This window comes from Salmo salar, chromosome 09 (assembly GCF_965601325.2).
Source record: "Salmo salar chromosome 09, fSalSal1, whole genome shotgun sequence".
NCBI lineage: Eukaryota > Metazoa > Chordata > Actinopteri > Salmoniformes > Salmonidae > Salmo > Salmo salar.
In genome coordinates this window covers 72,282,764-72,302,635 of record NC_138299.1, presented here as the reverse complement: position 1 = coordinate 72,302,635, position 19,872 = coordinate 72,282,764, and the positions used below count along the sequence as shown (strand labels likewise).

The following is a 19,872-nucleotide window of genomic DNA, read 5'->3' as shown; positions in this document are numbered from 1 at the left end:
CCCAGAACCTGACCACGTCTACATCACAGCAGAACAGTCCTCAGACCATGACCACATCTACACCACATCAGAAAAGTCCCCACCAGACCCTGACCACGTCTACACCACAGCAAAACAGTCCTCAGAACCTGACCACGTCTACATCATAGCAGATCTGTCCCCAGACCCTGACCACGTCTACATCACAGCAGAACAGTCCCCAGACCCTGACCACGTCTACATCACAGCAGAACAGTCCACCCCAGACCCTGACCAAGTCTACACCACAGCAGAACAGTCCTCAGATCCTGACCAGGTCTACACCACAGCAGAACAGTCCACACCAGACCCTGACCAAGTCTACACCACAGCAGGACAGTCCCCAGACCCTGACCACGTCTACATCACAGCAGAACAGTCCACCCCAGACCCTGACCACACCACAGCAGAACAGTCCACCCCAGACCCTGACCACGTCTACACCACAGCAGAACAGTCTACCCCAGACCCTGACCACGTCTACATCACAGCAGAACAGTCCACCCCAGACCCTGACCACGTCAACATCACAGCAGAACAGTCCTCAGACCCTGACCACGTCTACATCACAGCAGAACAGTCCTCAGACCCTTACCACGTCAACAGCACAGCAGAACAGTCCACCTCAGACCCTGACCACGTCTACATCACAGCAGAACAGTCCCCAGACCCTGACACGTCTACATCACAGCAGAACAGTCCACCCCAGACCCTGACCACGTCTACACCACAGCAGAACAGTCCCCAGACCCTGACCAAGTCTACACCACAGCAGAACAGTCCACCCCAGACCCTGACCACGTCTACACCACAGCAGAACAGTCCCCAGACCCTGACCAAGTCTACACCACAGCAGAACAGTCCACCCCAGACCCTGACCACGTCTACACCACAGCAGAACAGTCCACACCAGACCCTGACCACACCACAGCAGAACAGTCTACCCCAGACACTGACCAAGTCTACACCACAGCAGGACAGTCCCCAGACCCTGACCAAGTCTACATCACAGCAGAACAGTCCACCCCAGACCCTGACCACACCACAGCAGAACAGTCCACCACAGACCCTGACCACGTCTACACCACAGCAGAACAGTCTACCCCAGACCCTGACCAAGTGTACACCACAGCAGAACAGTCCCCAGACCCTGATCACGTCTACATCACAGCACAACAGTCCACCCCAGACCCTGACCACGTGTACACCACAGCAGAACATTCCCCAGACCTGACCTCGTCTACATCACAGCAGAACAGTCCCCAGACCATGACCACGTCTACATCACAGCAGAACAGTCCTCAGACCCTGACCACGTCTACATCACAGCAGAACAGTCCTCAGACCCTGACCACGTCTACATCAAAGCAGAACAGTCCACCCCAGACCCTGACCACGTCTACACCACATCAGAAAAGTCCCTACCAGACCCTGACCACGTCTACACCACAGCAAAACAGTCCCCAGACCCTGACCACGTCTACATCACAGCAGAACAGTCCTCAGACCCTGACCACGTCTACATCACAGCAGAACAGTCCCCAGACCCTGACCACACCACAGCAGAACAGTCCACCCCAGACCCTGAATACGTCTACACCACAGCAGAACAGTCTACCCCAGACCCTGACCACGTCTACATCACAGCAGAACAGTCTACCCCAGACCCTGACCACGTCTACATCACAGCAGAACAGTCCTCAGACCCTGACCACGTCTACATCACAGCAGAACAGTCCACCCCAGACCCTGACCACACCACAGCAGAACAGTCCACCACAGACCCTGACCACGTCTACACCACAGCAGAACAGTCTACCCCAGACCCTGACCAAGTCTATACCACAGCAGGACAGTCCTTAGACCCTGACCACGTCTACATCACAGCAGAACAGTCCCTAGACCCTGACCATGTCTACACCACAGCAGAACAGTCGTCAGACCCTGACCACGTCTACATCACAGCAGAACAGTCCCCAGACCCTGACCACGTCTACATCACAGCAGAACCGTCCTCAGACCCTGACCACGTCTACATCACAGCAGAACAGTCCTCAGACCCTGACCACGTCTACATCACAGCAGAACAGTCCTCAGACCCTGACCACGTCTACATCACAGCACAACAGTCCACCCCAGACCCTGACCACGTCCACATCACAGCACAACAGTCCACCCCAGACCCTGACCATGTCTACACGACAGCAGAACAGTCCCAAGACCCTGACCATGTCTACATCACAGCAGAACAGTCCACCCCACAACCAAACCACGTCTACATCACAGCAGAACAGTCCAGCCCAGACCCTGACCACGTCTACACCACAGCAGAACAGTCCTCAGACCCTGACCACGTCTACACCACAGCAGAACAGTCCACCCCAGACCCTGACCACATCTACACCATAGCAGAACAGTCCACCACAGACCCTGACCACGTCTACACCACAGCAGGACAGTCCCCAGACCCTGACCACATCTACATCACAGCAGAACAGTCCCCAGACCATGACCACGTCTACATCACAGCAGAACAGTCCTCAGAACCTGACCACGTCTACATCACAGCAGAACAGTCCACCCCAGACCCTGACCACGTCTACATCACAGCAGAACAGTCCACCCCAGACCCTGACCACGTCTACATCACAGCAGAACAGTCCACCCCAGACCCTGACCAAGTCTACACCACAGCAGAACAGTCCTCAGACCCTGACCAGGTCTACACCACAGCAGAACAGTCCACACCAGACCCTGACCACATCTACACCATAGCAGAACAGTCCACACCAGACCCTGACCAAGTCTACACCACAGCAGGACAGTCCCCAGACCCTGACCAAGTCTACACCACAGCAGGACAGTCCCCAGACCCTGACCAAGTCTACACCACAGCAGAACAGTCCACCCCAGACCCTGACCACACCACAGCAGAACAGTCTACCCCAGACCCTGACCACGTCTACATCACAGCAGAACAGTCCACCCCAGACCCTGACCACGTCTACACCACAGCAGAACAGTCCACACCAGACCCTGACCACACCACAGCAGAACAGTCTACCCCAGACACTGACCAAGTCTACACCACAGCAGGACAGTCCCCAGACCCTGACCAAGTCTACATCACAGCAGAACAGTCCACCCCAGACCCTGACCACGTGTACACCACAGCAGAACAGTCCACCCCAGACCCTGACCACATCTACACCATAGCAGAACAGTCCACCACAGACCCTGACCACGTCTACACCACAGCAGGACAGTCCCCAGACCCTGACCACGTCTACATCACAGCAGAACAGTCAACCCCAGACCCTGACCACGTCTACATCACAGCAGAACATTCCCCAGACCTGACCTCTTCTACATCACAGCAGAACAGAACATTCCCCAGACCATGACCACGTCTACATCACAGCAGAACAGTCCCCAGACCCTGACCACGTCTACATCACAGCAGAACAGTCCTCAGACCCTGACCACGTCTACATCAAAGCAGAACAGTCCCCACCAGACCCTGACCACGTCTACACCACAGCAAAACAGTCCTCAGAACCTGACCACGTCTACATCACAGCAGAACAGTCCCCAGACCCTGACCTCGTATACATCACAGCAGAACAGTCCACCCCAGACCCTGACCAAGTCTACACCACAGCAGAACAGTCTACCCCAGACCCTGACCAAGTCTACACCACAGCAGGACAGTCCCCAGACCCTGACCACACCACAGCAGAACAGTCCACCCCAGACCCTGACCACGTCTACATCACAGCAGAACAGTCAACCCCAGACCCTGACCACACCACAGCAGAACAGTCCACCCCAGACCCTGACCACGTCTACACCACAGCAGAACAGTCTACCCCAGACCCTGACCACGTCTACACCACAGCAGAACAGTCTACCCCAGACCCTGACCACGTCTACATCACAGCAGAACAGTCCTCAGACCATGACCACGTCTACATCACAGCAGAACAGTCCCCAGACCCTGACCACGTCTACATCACAGCAGAACAGTCCACCCCAGACCCTGACCACACCACAGCAGAACAGTCCACCCCAGACCCTGACCACGTCTACACCACAGCAGAACAGTCCCCAGACCCTGATCACGTCAACATCACAGCAGAACAGTCCACACCAGACCCTGACCACGTGTACATCACAGCAGAACAGTCCCCAGACCCTGACCACGTCTTTACCACAGCATAGCAGTCCCCAGACCCTGACCACGTCTACACCACAGCAGAACAGTCCCCAGACCCTGACCACGTCTTTACCACAGCATAGCAGTCCCCAGACCCTGACCACGTCTACACCACAGCAGAACAGTCCACCCCAGACCCTGACCACGTCTACACCACAGCAGAACAGTCCCCAGACCATGACCACGTCTACATCACAGCAGAACAGTCCTCAGACCCTGACCACGTCTACATCACAGCAGAACAGTCCACCCCAGACCCTGACCACACCACAGCAGAACAGTCCACCCCAGACCCTGACCACGTCTACACCACAGCAGAACAGTCTACCCCAGACCCTGACCACGTCTACATCTCAGCAGAACAGTCCTCAGACCATGACCACATCTACACCACATCAGAAAAGTCCCCACCAGACCCTGACCACGTCTACACCACAGCAAAACAGTCCTCAGAACCTGACCACGTCTACATCATAGCAGAACAGTCCCCAGACCCTGACCACGTCTACATCACAGCAGAACAGTCCCCAGACCCTGACCACGTCTACATCACAGCAGAACAGTCCACCCCAGACCCTGACCACGTCTAAACCACAGCAGAACAGTACACCCCAGACCCTGACCAAGTCTACACCACAGCAGAACAGTCCCCAGACCCTGACCACGTCTACATCACAGCAGAACAGTCCACCCCAGACCCTGACCACACCACAGCAGAACAGTCCACCCCAGACCCTGACCACGTCTACACCACAGCAGAACAGTCTACCCCAGACCCTGACCACGTCTACATCACAGCAGAACAGTCCTCAGACCCTGACCACGTCTACATCACAGCAGAACAGTCCCCAGACCCTGACCACATCTACACCACAGCAGAACAGTCCCCAGACCCTGACCACGTCTACATCACAGCAGAACAGTCCTCAGACCCTGACCACATCTACACCACAGCAGAACAGTCCACCGCAGACCCTGACCACCTTAACATCACAGCAGAACAGTCCCCAGACCCTGATCACGTCAACATCACAGCAGAACAGTCCACACCAGACCCTGACCACGTCTTTACCACAGCAGAGCAGTCCCCAGACCCTGACCACGTCTACACCACAGCAGAACAGTCCACCCCAGACCCTGACCACGTCTACACCACAGCAGAACAGTCCTCAGACCCTGACCACGTCTACACCACAGCAGAACAGTCCTCAGACCCTGACCACGTCTACATCCAAGCAGAAAAGTCCTCAGACCCTGACCACGTCTACACCACAGCAGAACAGTCCTCAGACCCTGACCACGTCTACATCACAGCAGAACAGTCCTCAGACCCTGACCACGTCAACATCCAAGCAGAACAGTCCTCAGACCCTGACCACATCTACATCACAGCAGAACAGTCCCCACCAGACCCTGACCACGTCTACATCACAGCAGGACAGTCCCCAGACCCTGACCACGTCTACATCACAGCAGAACAGTCCCCAGACCCTGACCACGTCTACATCACAGCAGAACAGTCCTCAGAGCCTGACCACATCTACATCACAGCAGAACAGTCCTCAGAGCCTGACCACATCTACATCACAGCAGAACAGTCCTCACACCCTGACCACGTCTACATCACAGCAGAACTGTCCCCAGACCACATCTACATCACAGCAGAACAGTCCCACCTGACCCTTTCCACGTCTACATCACAGCAGAGCAGTCCTCAGACCCTGACCACGTCTAGATCACAGCAGAACAGTCCTCAGACCTTGACCACGTCTACACCACAGCAGGACAGACAAATGAAGAACCCCAAGCCCGGGGGATCTCACGCCCCTTGAGCACCCCCCCCCCCCCCCCGTCAGCCACCCTGATAGCCCTCCTGACAACCCCCCCCCCCCCCCCCCCCCCACACACCCACTGAGGACATACCAATACACAGATTGTACTCAAGCAGGAAATATACTGCTCAAAAAAATAAAGGGAACACCTAAACAACACATCCTAGATCTGAATGAAAGAAATAATCTTATTAAATACTTTTTTCTTTACATAGTTGAATGTGCTGACAACAAAATCACACAAAAATAATCAATCGAAATCCAATTTATCAACCCATGGAGGTCTGGATTTGGAGTCTCACTCAAAATTAAAGTGGAAAACCACACTACAGGCTGATCCAACTTTGATGTAATGTCCTCAAAACAAGTCAAAATGAGGCTCAGTAGTGTGTGTGGCCTCCACGTGCCTGTATGACCTCCCTACAACGCCTGGCATGCTCCTGATGAGGTGGCGGATGGTCTCCTGAAGGATCTCCTCCCAGACCTGGACTAAAGCATCCGCCAACTCCTGGACAGTCTGTGGTGCAACGTGGCGTTGGTGGATGGAGCGAGACATGATGTCCCAGATGTGCTCAATTGGATTCAGGTCTGGGGAATGGGCGGGCCAGTCCATAGTGTCGTGTCTTTGGGGTACCATTAAACTGAAGACATGTTTATCAATTAACTCCCTGTAATTATTATCACACGATCAAACTGATTAATCGTTTAATTGTAATTAACTAGGAGATCGGGGCACCAAGGAAAATATTCAGATTACAAAGTTATAATTTTCCTAATATAACTTTCCTATATTATAACATTATATATTATATTCTATTATAGTATAGGCCGGTTATCTTCTGGTTTAAATGGTGTATTTTACCTCGCGTCCAGTCTCATTCCAAACGTTGTAAATTGTTGTATCTGCACGAACCCAGCCTTTACTAAGAGTCATCCATACATCAATTGTCTTAAAATCATTTATTTACTAAACTAAGTAATTCACAGAAAGTATACAAACAGTAATTATCATCACAAAGAATTGGTAGAGTAATGTGCCCTAGTGGCTAAACAGGCCTGGCTGGTGTCTTGTTAAACAATGGGTCATAAAATGTTCAGCTGAGGAGACACACAGAGTTCATTAGTATTAACAATTGACATGCTAAATCTTTTGCGCATGAACGCTCACTCATTTGGGAACAATTGCAATCAATATATATTTACGCTCAGTGTTGTCGGGATCCTTGTTGAAGAGTCGTTCTGTTGGAGAGTTTTGTCCGCGTTCTCTCTCTCTCTCTCTCTCGGTTAGAATGGGTCTTTCAAAGCGACATTCATTAATGTCGTCATAGAATGGATGTTTCGTTGGTCTTCGCGTTCAATGATATTAATTAATAGTCTGCAGCTAGAAATTATATCAAAGACTTGTTCTTATTCTGTCGGTATCAATAGTCTAAAAGTTAACCATGTGGTATAGTTCACTTTCAGTAGAGTACTTGGATGGTCAAACCAATTGGCCAACTCGCAATGGAGTGGAGTGGAATGTGATTTTGGGAAGGAGGTCATCTTAATGGGAGATTTTAATATTAATTATGAAGACAAGTCTTGTAGGAAAACCCTCAAACGGATCACTAATACCTTTGACCTTACACAGCTTGTTAAAGGGCCAACCAGGGTGACTTGTTGCTCTAAAACACAGATTGATTTGGTGTTCAGTAATAAACCAGAGAGAGTGACTAAATCATTCAATATGGTTACTGGGCTATCTGATCATAATTTGACACTTATAGCCAGAAAGTTGTCTAAGAGCAGGTTTAACCTCTATGGGACCGGCGGGACGAATTCGTCCCACCTACGTAACATCCACTGCCAGCCTGTGGCGCGATTTTCAAAATCTTCAAAATCCTATTACTTCAATTTCTCAAACATATGACTATTTTACAGCCATTTAAAGATAAGACTCTCGTTAATCTAACCACACTGTCCGATTTCAAAAAGGCTTTACAACGAAAGCAAAACATTAGATTATGTCAGCAGAGTACCAAGCCAGAAATAATCAGACACCCATTTTTCAAGCCAGCATATAATGTCACCAAAACCCAGAAGACAGCTAAATGCAGCACTCACCTTTGATGATCTTCATCAGATGACAACCCTAGGACATTATGTTATACAATACATGCATGTTTTGTTCAATCAAGTTCATATTTATATCAAAAACCAGCTTTTTACATTAGCATGTGACGTTCAGAACTAGCATACCCCCCGCAAACTTACGGGGAATTCGCTAACATTTTACTAAATTACTCACGATAAACGTTCACAAAAAGCATAACAATTATTTTAAGAATTATAGATACAGACCTCCTCTATGCACTCGATATGTCCGATTTTAAAATAGCTTTTTGGTGAAAGCACATTTTGCAATATTCTAAGTATATAGCCCAGGCATCACGGGCTCGCTATTTAGACATCCGGCAAGTTTAGCACTCACCATAATCATATTTACTATTATAAAAATGTCATTACCTTTTGTTGTCTTCGTCAGAATGCACACCCAGGACGTCTACTTCAATAACAAATGTTGGTTTGGTCCAAAATAATCCATCGTTATATCCGAATAGCGGCGTTTTGTTCGTGCGTTCCAGACACTATCCGAAATAGTAAAGAAGTGTCGCGCGCTTGGCGCAATTCCTGACAATAAAATTCAAAGTATTCAATTGCCGTACGTCGAAGCATGTCAACCGCTGTTTAAAATCAATTTTTACGTCATTTTTCTCGTAGAAAAGCGGTAAAATTCCGACAGGGAATCTCCTTTTCGGCAAACAGAGGAAAAAATCCCAAAGGCGGGGGCGGTCGGGGTCACGCGCATAAGCTAGTGTCTCTTGATGGGCCACTTGAGAAAGGCGATAATGTGTTTCAGCCTGGGGCTGGAATGACGACATTCTCTTTTTTCCCGGGCTATGAGAGCCTATGGACGACGTGGGAAGTGTCACGTTAGAGCAGAGATCCTTAGTAAATGATAGAGATGGCAAAGAAGTTCCAGAAATGGTCAGACAGGCCACTTCCTGTAAAGGAATCTCTCAGGTTTTGACCTGCCATTTGAGTTCTGTTATACTCACAGACACCATTCAAACAGTTTTAGAAAATTTAGGGTGTTTTCTATCCATATGTAATAAGTATATGCATATTCTAGTTACTGAGTAGGAGTGGTAATCAGATTAAATCGGGTATGTTTTTTATCCAGCCGTGTCAATGCTGCCCCCTAGCCCTAACAGGTTTTAAGCTCTCTACTGTTAGAAAGCCGGATCAACTAAGAATACCTAAGAGTGAATTAAACTATTTTGAAAAAGCAATTAATGGAATTAACTGGAATGATCTCTTGTCCTATACAGACGTGGAAGTTGATAGTGAGGTTTTTCTATCCACAATCCAGGCTACAATAAATGGTTTCCTAAAGAAAATCTAATCCAAACCTGGCCAAAAGAGCACTCTTCCTTGGCTAAATGGAGAAATTTGGAAATTGATGAAAGAACGAGATTATGCTCTAAAAACAGCCCTAAAATCCAAATTAGAGCATGACAGACGTAGGTTTACCATGTTGAGAAATAAGGTGATGAAAGAAATCAGACAGGCCAAGGCAAACTTTTTTATTAACATAATTGGTGAGGCAAAGGGAAATTCTAAATTGCTCTGGGAGAATCTTAAAAAGTTAACAGGGAAAGACCATAGTAACACCGCAAAAAGACTAGAAATCATGGTGAATAACAATCTAACACAGGATGCAGTTGAAATAGCAATAGCCTTCAATTCCTACTTTATTGACTCTGTCAAGGTACTGACACAGAACCCCTCCACTGGTTTATTTGGCTCAGTGCTAGTGAATGACGCTCAACCTGTCTTCATCATAAGGGAGGTTTCTGAGTCAAAGGTGAACAAGGTGATTAGCTCACTAAAGAACTCTAAATCCAAAGATGTGTTTGGGCTGGACTCTACCTTTCTTAAAAACTACAAAGAGTCACTCATTGGCCCCATTACTAAGGTCACCAACACATCTATTGGTCTGGGGGTGTTTCCAAGGGTATGGAAGTCAGCCATAATAACGGCCATCTTTAAATCGGGCGACCCTGCTGATGTGAGTAACTACAGGCCCATTAGTATACTACCTGTAGTGTCGAAGGTTGTTGAAAAGTGTGTAGCAGAACAACTGATTTCCCACCTCAACAACAGCCCCTTCACATTACACTCCATGCAGTTTGGCTTCAGAGCGAAACACTCCACAGAAACGGCCAACTGCTTTCTTCTGGAAAATGTGAAGTCCAAGATGGACAAAGGGGGCGTTGTTGGGGCTGTGTTTCTGGACCTAAGGAAGGCTTTCGATACTGTTAACCATGAGATTCTCATCACAAAATTGTCCAAGTTCAACTTTTCCCCCGATGCCTTGAGATGGATGAAATCATACCTTGAAGGCAGAACTCAGTGTGTCAGAGTGAGCAATGAGCTGTCGCCCACTCTTAGCTATGATGTGGGCGTGCCCCAAGGGTCAATACTGGGGCCCCTCCTGTTCAGCTTGTACATTAATGATCTGCCTTCCGTCTGCACTGGGTCTGAAGTTCAAATGTATGCAGATGATACAGTGATATATGTGCATGCAAAGAGCAAACAACAAGCTGCACAAGAACTCACTACTGTAATGGTCCAGGTTACAAAGTGGCTCAGTGACTCGTGTTTGGATCTCAATGTGAAAAAAACAGTTTGCATGTTCTTCACAAAGAGGGCAACAGATGCTACTGAGCCAGATGTCTATGTGTCAGGGGAGAAGCTCCAGGTGGTATCTGATTTTAAGTACCTTGGAATCATACTTGATTCCAACCTCTCTTTTAAAAAGCATGTGAAAAAGGTCATTCAAATAACCAAATTCAACCTAGCTAATTTCCGATTTATACGAAATTGTTTGACCACAGAGGTAGCAAAACTGTATTTCAAATCGATGATACTCCCCCACTTAACATACTGCTTGACTAGTTGGACCCAAGCTTGCTATACAACATTAAAACCTATTCAGTCTGTCTACAAACAGGCTCTCAAAGTGCTCGATAGAAAGCCCAATAGCCATCATCACTGTTACATCCTCAGAAAGCATGAGCTCCTGAGTTGGGAAAATCTTGTGCAATACACCGACGCATGTCTTGTATTCAAGATCCTAAATGGCCTGGCTCCCCCTCCACTCAGTATTTTTGTAAAACAGAAAACCCAAACATATGGCAGCAGATCCACAAGGTCTGCCATGAGAGGTGACTGTATAGTTCCCTTAAGGAAAAGCACCTTTAGTAAATCTGCTTTCTCTGTGAGAGCTTCCCATGTCTGGAATATACTGCCATCAGACACACATAACTGCACCACATATCACACTTTCACAAAATACATGAAGACATGGCTAAAGGTCAATCAGACTTGTGAACATAATCCCTAGCTGTGTATTGCCGCTTTCCATGTTGTCTGTTGTCTGTAGCTTGTGAGGTGTGGAAACACTTTGTTGTTTTTATGGATTTTGTCTTGTTGCTTTTTGTTCTATGTTACTCTGTCTGTATGCTACATCTTGCTTGTCCTATGTTGCTCTGTCTGTATGCTATGTCTTGCTTGTCCTATGTTACTCTGTGTGTGCTCACTGTTCAATGATTGTCTATATTGTAATTGTTTTTAATAACCTGCCCAGGGACTGCGGTTGAAAATTAGCCGGCTGGCTAAAACCGGCACTTTTACTGAAACGTTGATTAATGTGCACTGTCCCTGTAAAAATAAAATAAACTCAAACTCAAGCTTTGTTGATTTCAAAAAAGCCTTTGACTCAATTTGGCATGAGGGCCTGCAGTACAAACTGATGGAAAGGGGGGTTGGGGGAAAAACATACAACATTATAAAATCCATGTACACAAACAACAAGTGTGCAGTTAAAATAGGCACACATTTATTCCCACAGGGCCATGGGTTGAGACAGGGATGCGGCTTAAGCCCCACCCTCTTCAACATATATATCAACGAATTGACGAGGGCACTAGAATAGTCTGCAGCACCCGGCCTCACCTTACTAGAATCTGATGTCAAATGTCTACTGTTTGCTGATGATCTGGTGCTTCTGTAACCAACCAAGGAGGGCCTACAGCAGCAGCTAGATCTTCTGCACAGATTCTGTCAGACCTGGACCCTGACAGTAAATCTCAGTAAGACCAAAATAATGTTGTTCCAAAAAAGGTCCAGTCGCCAGGACCACAAATACAAATTCCATCTAGACACCGTTGCCCTTGAGCACACAAAAAAACGATACATACCTTGGCCTAAACATCAGCGCCACAGGTAACTTCCACAAAGCTGTGAACGATCTGAGAGACAAGGCAAGAAGGGCATTCTATGCCATCAAAAGGAACATAATATTTGATATACCAATTAGGATTTGGCAAAAAATACTTGAATCAGTTATAGAACCCATTGCCCTTTATGGTTGTGAGGTCTGGGGTCCGCTCACCAACCAAGAATTCACAAAATGGGCCAAACACCAAATTGAGACTCTGCATGCAGAATTCTGCAAAAATATCCTCCGTGTACAACGTAAAACACCAAATAATGCATGCAGAGCAGAATTAGGCCGATACCCGCTAATTATCAAAATCCAGAAAAAATACGTTAAATTCTACAACCACCTAAAAGGAAGTGATTCCCAAACCTTCCATAACAAAGCCATCACCTACAGAGAGATTAACCTGGAGAAGAGGTCCCTAAGCAAGCTGGTCCTGGGGCTCTGTTCACGAACACAAACAGATCCCACAGAGCCCCGGGACAGCAACACAATTAGACCCAACCAAATCATGAAAAAACAAAAAGATAATTACTTGACACATTGGAAAGAATTAACAAAAAACAGAGCAAACTAGAATGCTATTTGACCCTAAACAGAGAGTACACAGTGTCAGAATACCTGACCACTGTGACTGACCCAAACTTAAGGAAAGCTTTGACTATGTACAGACTCAGTGAGCATAGCGTTGCTATTGAGAAAGACCGCCGTAGGCAGACCTGGCTCTCAAGAGAAGACAGGCTATGTGCACACTGCCCACAAAATTAGGTGGAAACTGAGGTGTACTTCCTAACCTCCTGCCAAATGTATGACCATATTAGAGACACATATTTCCCTCAGATTACACAGATCCACAAAGAATTCGAAAACAAACCCAATTTTGATAAACTCCTATATCTATTGGGTGAAATACCACAGTGTGCCAACACAGCAGCAAGATTTGTGACCTGTTGCCACAAGAAAAGGGCAACCAGTGAAGAACAAACACCATTGTAAATACAACCCATATTTATGTTTATTTATTTTCCCTTTTGTACTTTAACCATTTGCACATCGTTACAACACTGTATATATACATAATACAACATTTGTAATGTCTTTATTAATGTTTACACTCACTGTCCATTTTTGTTTATTTCACTTTTGTATATTATCTACTTCACTTGCTTTGGCAATGCTAACATATGTTTCCCATGCCAATAAAGCCCCTTGAATTGAATTGAATTGAATTGAGGGAGAGAGAGAGAGAGAGAGAGAGAGGGAGAGAGAGAGAGAGAGAGCGAGAGAGAGAGAGCGTGAGAGAGCGAGAGAGAGAGAGAGAGCGTGAGAGAGCGAGAGAGAGAGAGCGAGAGAGAGAGAGAGGAGGAAGGAGCAATGGAGTCCCAGCAAGGGAATGGTAGAGAAAGCAAGAAGAGGAAAGAGTTGAAACTCACCGTTTCCAAGGAAGCTCCCTAAATGCTTGTCACAGTCTTCATCTGTTTCACACTCATACTTCACTTCACTCTGAACACACAAAGAACAGATACACAGGCATTAATAGCATTGCCCTTCAACCAGAAGCTCTGTCACCACCCAATATTAAATGCCTCAGCTTTTGTTAGTTGTAAAGGCTGGAGCTTTGCAGAGTAGAGTACATTGTATTGTTAAAAACATGGTATAGCGTGCTGGAGCAGGTAGGTACATGGTACATGTATACTGGACTGAAATGGACTCACCTCAGGGCATAAGCCTTGGAACTGTTGCTCCGTGACGATGAGCTTGGTGATGATGCAGAACACTGCAGCACCCTGTCAGAACATATACAAGCCAGCACTTTAGCCTAAACATCATCAAGTCAACCTATCAGGCTGAAATCATCTAAAGTCTCAACCAACGCCTTCATCTTTTGTTGTTCTTGCTATCATTAGCAACTGTTTTTTTTTTTTTTTTTTGCCATGCTATTTAACCAGTTTCTTGGGCTAATGCTAACTAATGTACTATAATGAACCACTCAGACACTTATTCCACCCAACCAAAGGACTTAATTTAGTTCCCCATCACCTCACACCAAGCACTTCCCTTTAAGTGTTTAACATTACAACAGTGAAATGCTCAATGACATTATATCAAGTATCTATAGACTGTTCTTGTACCGCACCTCGGCTGACTGGGCGGGTTTTGCGTGTGTGTACATATTGCAATCATTTTAATAACGTTTAATCAACGTTTGGTACACTGAGTATTCAAAACATGAAGAACACCTGCTCCTTCCATGACAAATCAAATCAAATTGAATTTGTCTCCTGCGCCGAATACAACAGGTGTAGACCTGACAGTGAAATGCTTACTTACAAGCCCTTAATTTTAACAAACATTGCTCTAAGAAGTAAAAAAATTCTAATAAAGTGTTAAGTAAAAAATAAAAAATAAAAGTAACAAATAATTAAACAGCAGTAGTAAAATAACAACAGCGAGGCTATATACAGGAGGTACTGGTACAGAGTCAATGTGCGGGGGCACCAGTTAGTCGAGGTAATTGAGGTAATATGTACATGTAGGTTGAGTTAAAGTGACTATGCATAGATAATAAACAGAGAGTAGCAGCAGCGTAAAAGAGGGGTCTGGGTAGCCCTTTGATTAACTGTTCAGGAGTCTTATGGCTTTGGGGTAGAAGCTGTTAAGAAGCCTTTTGGACCTAGACTTGGCGGTCCGGTACCGCTTGCCGTGCGGTAGCAGAGAGAACAGTCTATGACTTGGGTTGCTGGAGACACAGACTGACCAGGTGAATCCAGGTGGAAGCTACGATCCCTTATTGATGTCACTTGTTAAATACACTCCAATCAGTATAGATGAAGGGGAGGAGACAGGTTAAAGAAGGATTTTTAAGCCTTGAGACAATTGAGACATGGATTGTGTATGTGTGTCATTCAGAGGGTGAATGGGAAAGACAAAAATGTAAGTGCCCTTTCACGGGATATGGTAGTAGGTGCCAGGCACACCGGTTTGAGCATGTCAAGAACTGCAACGCTGCTGGGTTTTTCACCCTTAACAGTTTCCTGTGTGTTTCAAGACTGGTTCGCCACCTGAAGGACATCCATCCAGTCAACCTGACACAACTGTGGGAAGCATTGGAGTCAACATGGGCCAGCATCCCTGTGGAACGCTTTCGACACCTTGTGGAGTCCATGCCCCCCTACGAATTGAGGCTGTTCTGAGGGCAACGTCTTCAAGAGAGCGAGAGTTGCACCCCTTCTCAAAAAACCTACACTCGATCCCTCCAATGTCAACAACTACAGACCAGTATCCCTTCTTTCTTTCCTCTCCAAAACTCTTGAGCGTGCCGTCCTTGGCCAGCTCTCTTGCTATCTCTCTCAGAATGACCTTCTTGATCCAAATCAGTCAGGTTTCAAGACTGGCCATTCAACTGAGACCGCTCTTCTCTGTGTCACGGAGACTCTCCGCACTGCTAAAGCTAACTCTTTCTCCTCTGCTCTCATCCTTCTAGACCTATCTGCTGCCTTTGATACTGTGAACCATCAGATCCTCCTCTCCACCCTCTCCGAGTTGGGCATCTCCGGCGCGGCTCACTCTTGGATTGCGTCCTACCTGACAGGTCGCTCCTACCAGGTGGCATGGCGAGAATCTGTCTCCGCACCACGTGCTCTCACCACTGGTGTCCCCCAGGGCTCAGTTCTAGGCCCTCTCCTATTCTCACTATACACCAAGTCACTTGGCTCTGTCATATCCTCACATGGTCTCTCCTATCATTGCTACGCAGACGACACACAATTAATATTCTCCTTTCCCCCTTCTGATAACCAGGTGGCGAATCGCATCTCTGCATGTCTGGCAGACATATCAGTGTGGATGACGGATCACCACCTCAAGCTGAACCTCGGCAAGACGGAGCTGCTCTTCCTCCCGGGGAAGGACTGCCCGTTCCATGATCTCGCCATCACGGTTGACAACTCCATTGTGTCCTCCTCCCAGAGTGCTAAGAGCCTTGGCGTGACCCTGGACAACGCCCTGTCGTTCTCCGCTAACATCAAGGCGTTGACCCGATCCTGTAGGTTCATGCTCTACAACATTTGCAGAGTACGACCCTGCCTCACACAGGAAGCGGTGCAGGTCCTAATCCAGGCACTTGTCATCTCCCGTCTGGATTACTGCAACTCGCTGTTGGCGGGGCTCCCTGCCTGTGCCATCAAACCCCTACAACTCATCCAGAACGCCGCAGCCCGTCTGGTGTTCAACCTTCCCAAGTTCTCTCACGTCACCCCGCTCCTCCGCACACTCCACTGGCTTCCAGTTGAGAGTCTGGGTTGGCGCCCTGTCTGGGTTGGCGCCCCCCCTTGGGTTGTGCCATGGCGGAGATCGTTGTGGGCTATACTCGGCCTTGTCATAGGACGGTAAGTTGGTGGTTGGAGACATCCCTCTAGTGGTGTGGGGGCTGTGCTTTGGCAAAGTGGGTGGGGTTATATCCTGCCTGTTTGGCCCTGTCCGGGGGTATCATCGGATGGGGCCACAGTGTCTTCTGATCCCTCCTGTCTCAGCCTCCAGTATTTATGCTGCAGTAGTTTATGTGTCGGGGGGCTAGGGTCAGTCTGTTACATCTGGAGTATTTCTCTTGTGTTATCCGGTGTCCTGTGTGAATTTAAATATGCGCTCTCTAATTCTCTCTTTCTCTCTTTCTGTCTTTCTCTCGGAGGACCTGAGCCCTAGGACCATGCCTCAGGACTACCTGGTATGATGACTCCTTGCTGTCCCCAGTCCACCTGGCCGTGCTGCTGCTCCAGTTTCAACTGTTCTGCCTGCGGCTATGGAACCCTGACCTGTTCACCGGACGTGCTTGTTGCACCCTCGACAACTACTATGATTATTATTATTTGACCATGCTGGTCATTTATGAACATTTTAACATTTTAACATCTTGACCATGTTCTGTTATAATATCCACCCTGCACAGCCAGAAGAGGACTGGCCACCCCTCATAGCCTGGTTCCTCTCTAGGTTTCTTCCTAGGTTTTTGGCCTTTCTAGGGAGTTTTTCCTAGGGAGTTTTTCCTAGCCACCGTGCTTCTTTCACATGCTTTGCTTGCTGTTTGGGGTTTTAGGCTGGGTTTCTGTACAGCACTTTGAGATATCAGCTGATGTACGAAGGGCTATATAAAAATACATTTGATTTGATTTGATTTGAAGCTCGCAGCTGCTACAAGACCATGGTGCTTGCCTATGGAGCTGTGAGGGGAACGGCACCTCCGTACCTTCAGGCTCTGATCAGTCCCTACACCCAAAGAAGGGCACTGCGTTCATCCACCTCTGGCCTGCTCGCCTCCCTACCTCTGCGGAAGCACAGTTCCCGCTCAGCCCAGTCAAAACTGTTCGCTGCTCTGGCACCCCAATGGTGGAACAAGCTCCCTCACGACGCCAGGACAGCGGAGTCAATCACCACCTTCCGGAGACACCTGAAACCCCACCTCTTTAAGGAATACCTGGGATAGGATTAAGTAATTCTTCTAACCTCCCCCCAAAAAATATATAGATGTACTATTGTAAAGTGGTTGTTCCACTGGATATCATAAGGTGAATGCACCAATTTGTAAGTCGCTCTGGATAAGAGTGTCTGCTAAATGACGTAAATGTAATGTAAATGTAAAGTACTCAATATTAGGAAGGTGGTCCTAGTGTTTGGTATACTCAGTGTATATTACACAGTGTACAGTTATAATATGCAAGTTGTGTACAGTAACTGTTAGCACTGCAGTATAACTTCTGTGTTGTTTTAGATTAGGGTCGAGCGTAAGATGGCACGGTTAGGCGTCTGGGTGTCACAGACCTGCGTAGGGGCGACATAGTCCGCCACGTCCATCACACGGTTGTTATGGTAACCGAAGCCCTTCACCTTAGTCATGACAGAAGACTCGATGCCAGAGTCTTTCACCTGGTATGCCTTTTCGTGTAAAAAGACCCAACTAAATGACAAAAACAGGAAAGAAAGATAGGTGGAGGCAAAGGTTATGGAGAATGACAGGGAGAGGGATGGGTAATGAAGGACGATTAGTAACAACAGTTCTAGAATGTTCAGGAGCAAGACATTGGGAGAGGAAAGAATTAAGGGGGAAAGAAAGATGAAAAAGAGAGTTCAACATTATCATACACACACACGCACATACATACATACACACACACACACACACACACACATACACAAGTTGTACCGACCAAACGAAGTAGATGATGATGAGCAGTTGTACGACACGGTTGATGATTCCAACAGACCAGCTCTTCACCACCACAGACTTGGTTGTCTCGTAGGTGAAGAAGTCCGTAATAAAGCCCCATAGCATAGACATCCTAAGAGATGGGTTGTGTGTCCGTGCGTGTGTCTACGTGCGAAACAGCTACACCTGTATTTTGCGTCAGAGTTTCTCCAGGTGTGTGAGTGAGAGCCCAACAAGTGTGCAAATACTCCTTCAGTTGCCACACAATGCTGCTGAGAAGACGTCTCACAAAAATGTCCTCTGTGTGTCGTCTATCTTTCTGCTTTTCACCCTCTTAGTCCCTCTTTCTGTAACACCCTGTCCCTCTCTCTCTCTTTTCACCAACTCTCTCTCTCTGGTTCATTGGGTAATTATGTTGGACCTCCCCTTTTCTCCTACAAAAGAAAAAAAAAGAAAAAAACTGAAATAAAAACCTCTTTATCTCTCTGTTCCTCCATCACGTCCTCTCTCTCTCCTCACCACAAATCCCTATCTCCCGGCCGCCCCTTGAGTCCCTCCCTTTCCCATCAAAACAGTTCTCTCCTCTTACTTCTGACACAAGTGTCTCGCTACATGTGACACAAAGCGCTTACCTCAAATCGCCTTCGACCTACACATTCTCAAAAGCCTTCACACGTTCAACTCCAACAGAACCCCACTACATGTGAACAGTACTCCGCAGAGCGGTAAACACACAGTAAGATGCATTTCAGAGATCAATACAAACTTGGTCCCTCGTATCATTAATGGTGTAATGATAATGGCTATTATAGTCCCGCTTAGTGGCATACATTCAAAGCGTGGTAATGTAATCATTTCAACAGTTGTGTGTTTGCGGCGTGTGTGGTGTGTGTGTGTGTGTGTGTGTGTGTGTGTGTGTGTGTGTGGTGTGTGTGTGGTGTGTGTGTGTGTGTGTGTGTGTGTGTGTGTGGGTACATGCGTATAATATCTACAGACCGAGCTGGAAGATGTCATGTCTTCATTTCTTAAGTGGTTCCATTACGTCTGTCGCCAATTACAGTAGTACAATGCAAGTAACAAACACGATTAATACATTAACAATACGATTATGTGAGCTCTGAGTGCACATGCCAAGGCAATGTTATCACGTTTCAGGAAATGGCATGGTTCTGTGAAATCTATGTACAGTACATCCCAGACATACATGATAAAGCAGAGACTTAGTAAGGGGTGTGCTCATGATATGAGAAAGACAGAGAGAGAGAGACAGAGAGAGCAA

General features: G+C 47.3%; 1 protein-coding gene across 1 annotated transcript in view; it reads right to left on the bottom strand.

Annotated features, from left to right (window-relative positions):
• The window catches only part of LOC106611683 (P2X purinoceptor 3), a 73,576-nt gene extending 54,501 nt beyond the window's left edge, over positions 1-19,075 (bottom strand). Inside the window, exons 1-4 of the mRNA XM_014212134.3 lie at positions 18,595-19,075; positions 18,209-18,344; positions 14,110-14,181; positions 13,828-13,897 (exon numbers count right to left, since the gene is read on the bottom strand). Of these exons, the coding sequence (XP_014067609.1) occupies positions 13,828-13,897; positions 14,110-14,181; positions 18,209-18,344; positions 18,595-18,725 (409 nt within the window). The 5' untranslated portion in view covers positions 18,726-19,075. The remainder of the gene's footprint in view (positions 1-13,827; positions 13,898-14,109; positions 14,182-18,208; positions 18,345-18,594) is intronic.
• Between the last annotated feature and the right edge of the window lie 797 nt (positions 19,076-19,872).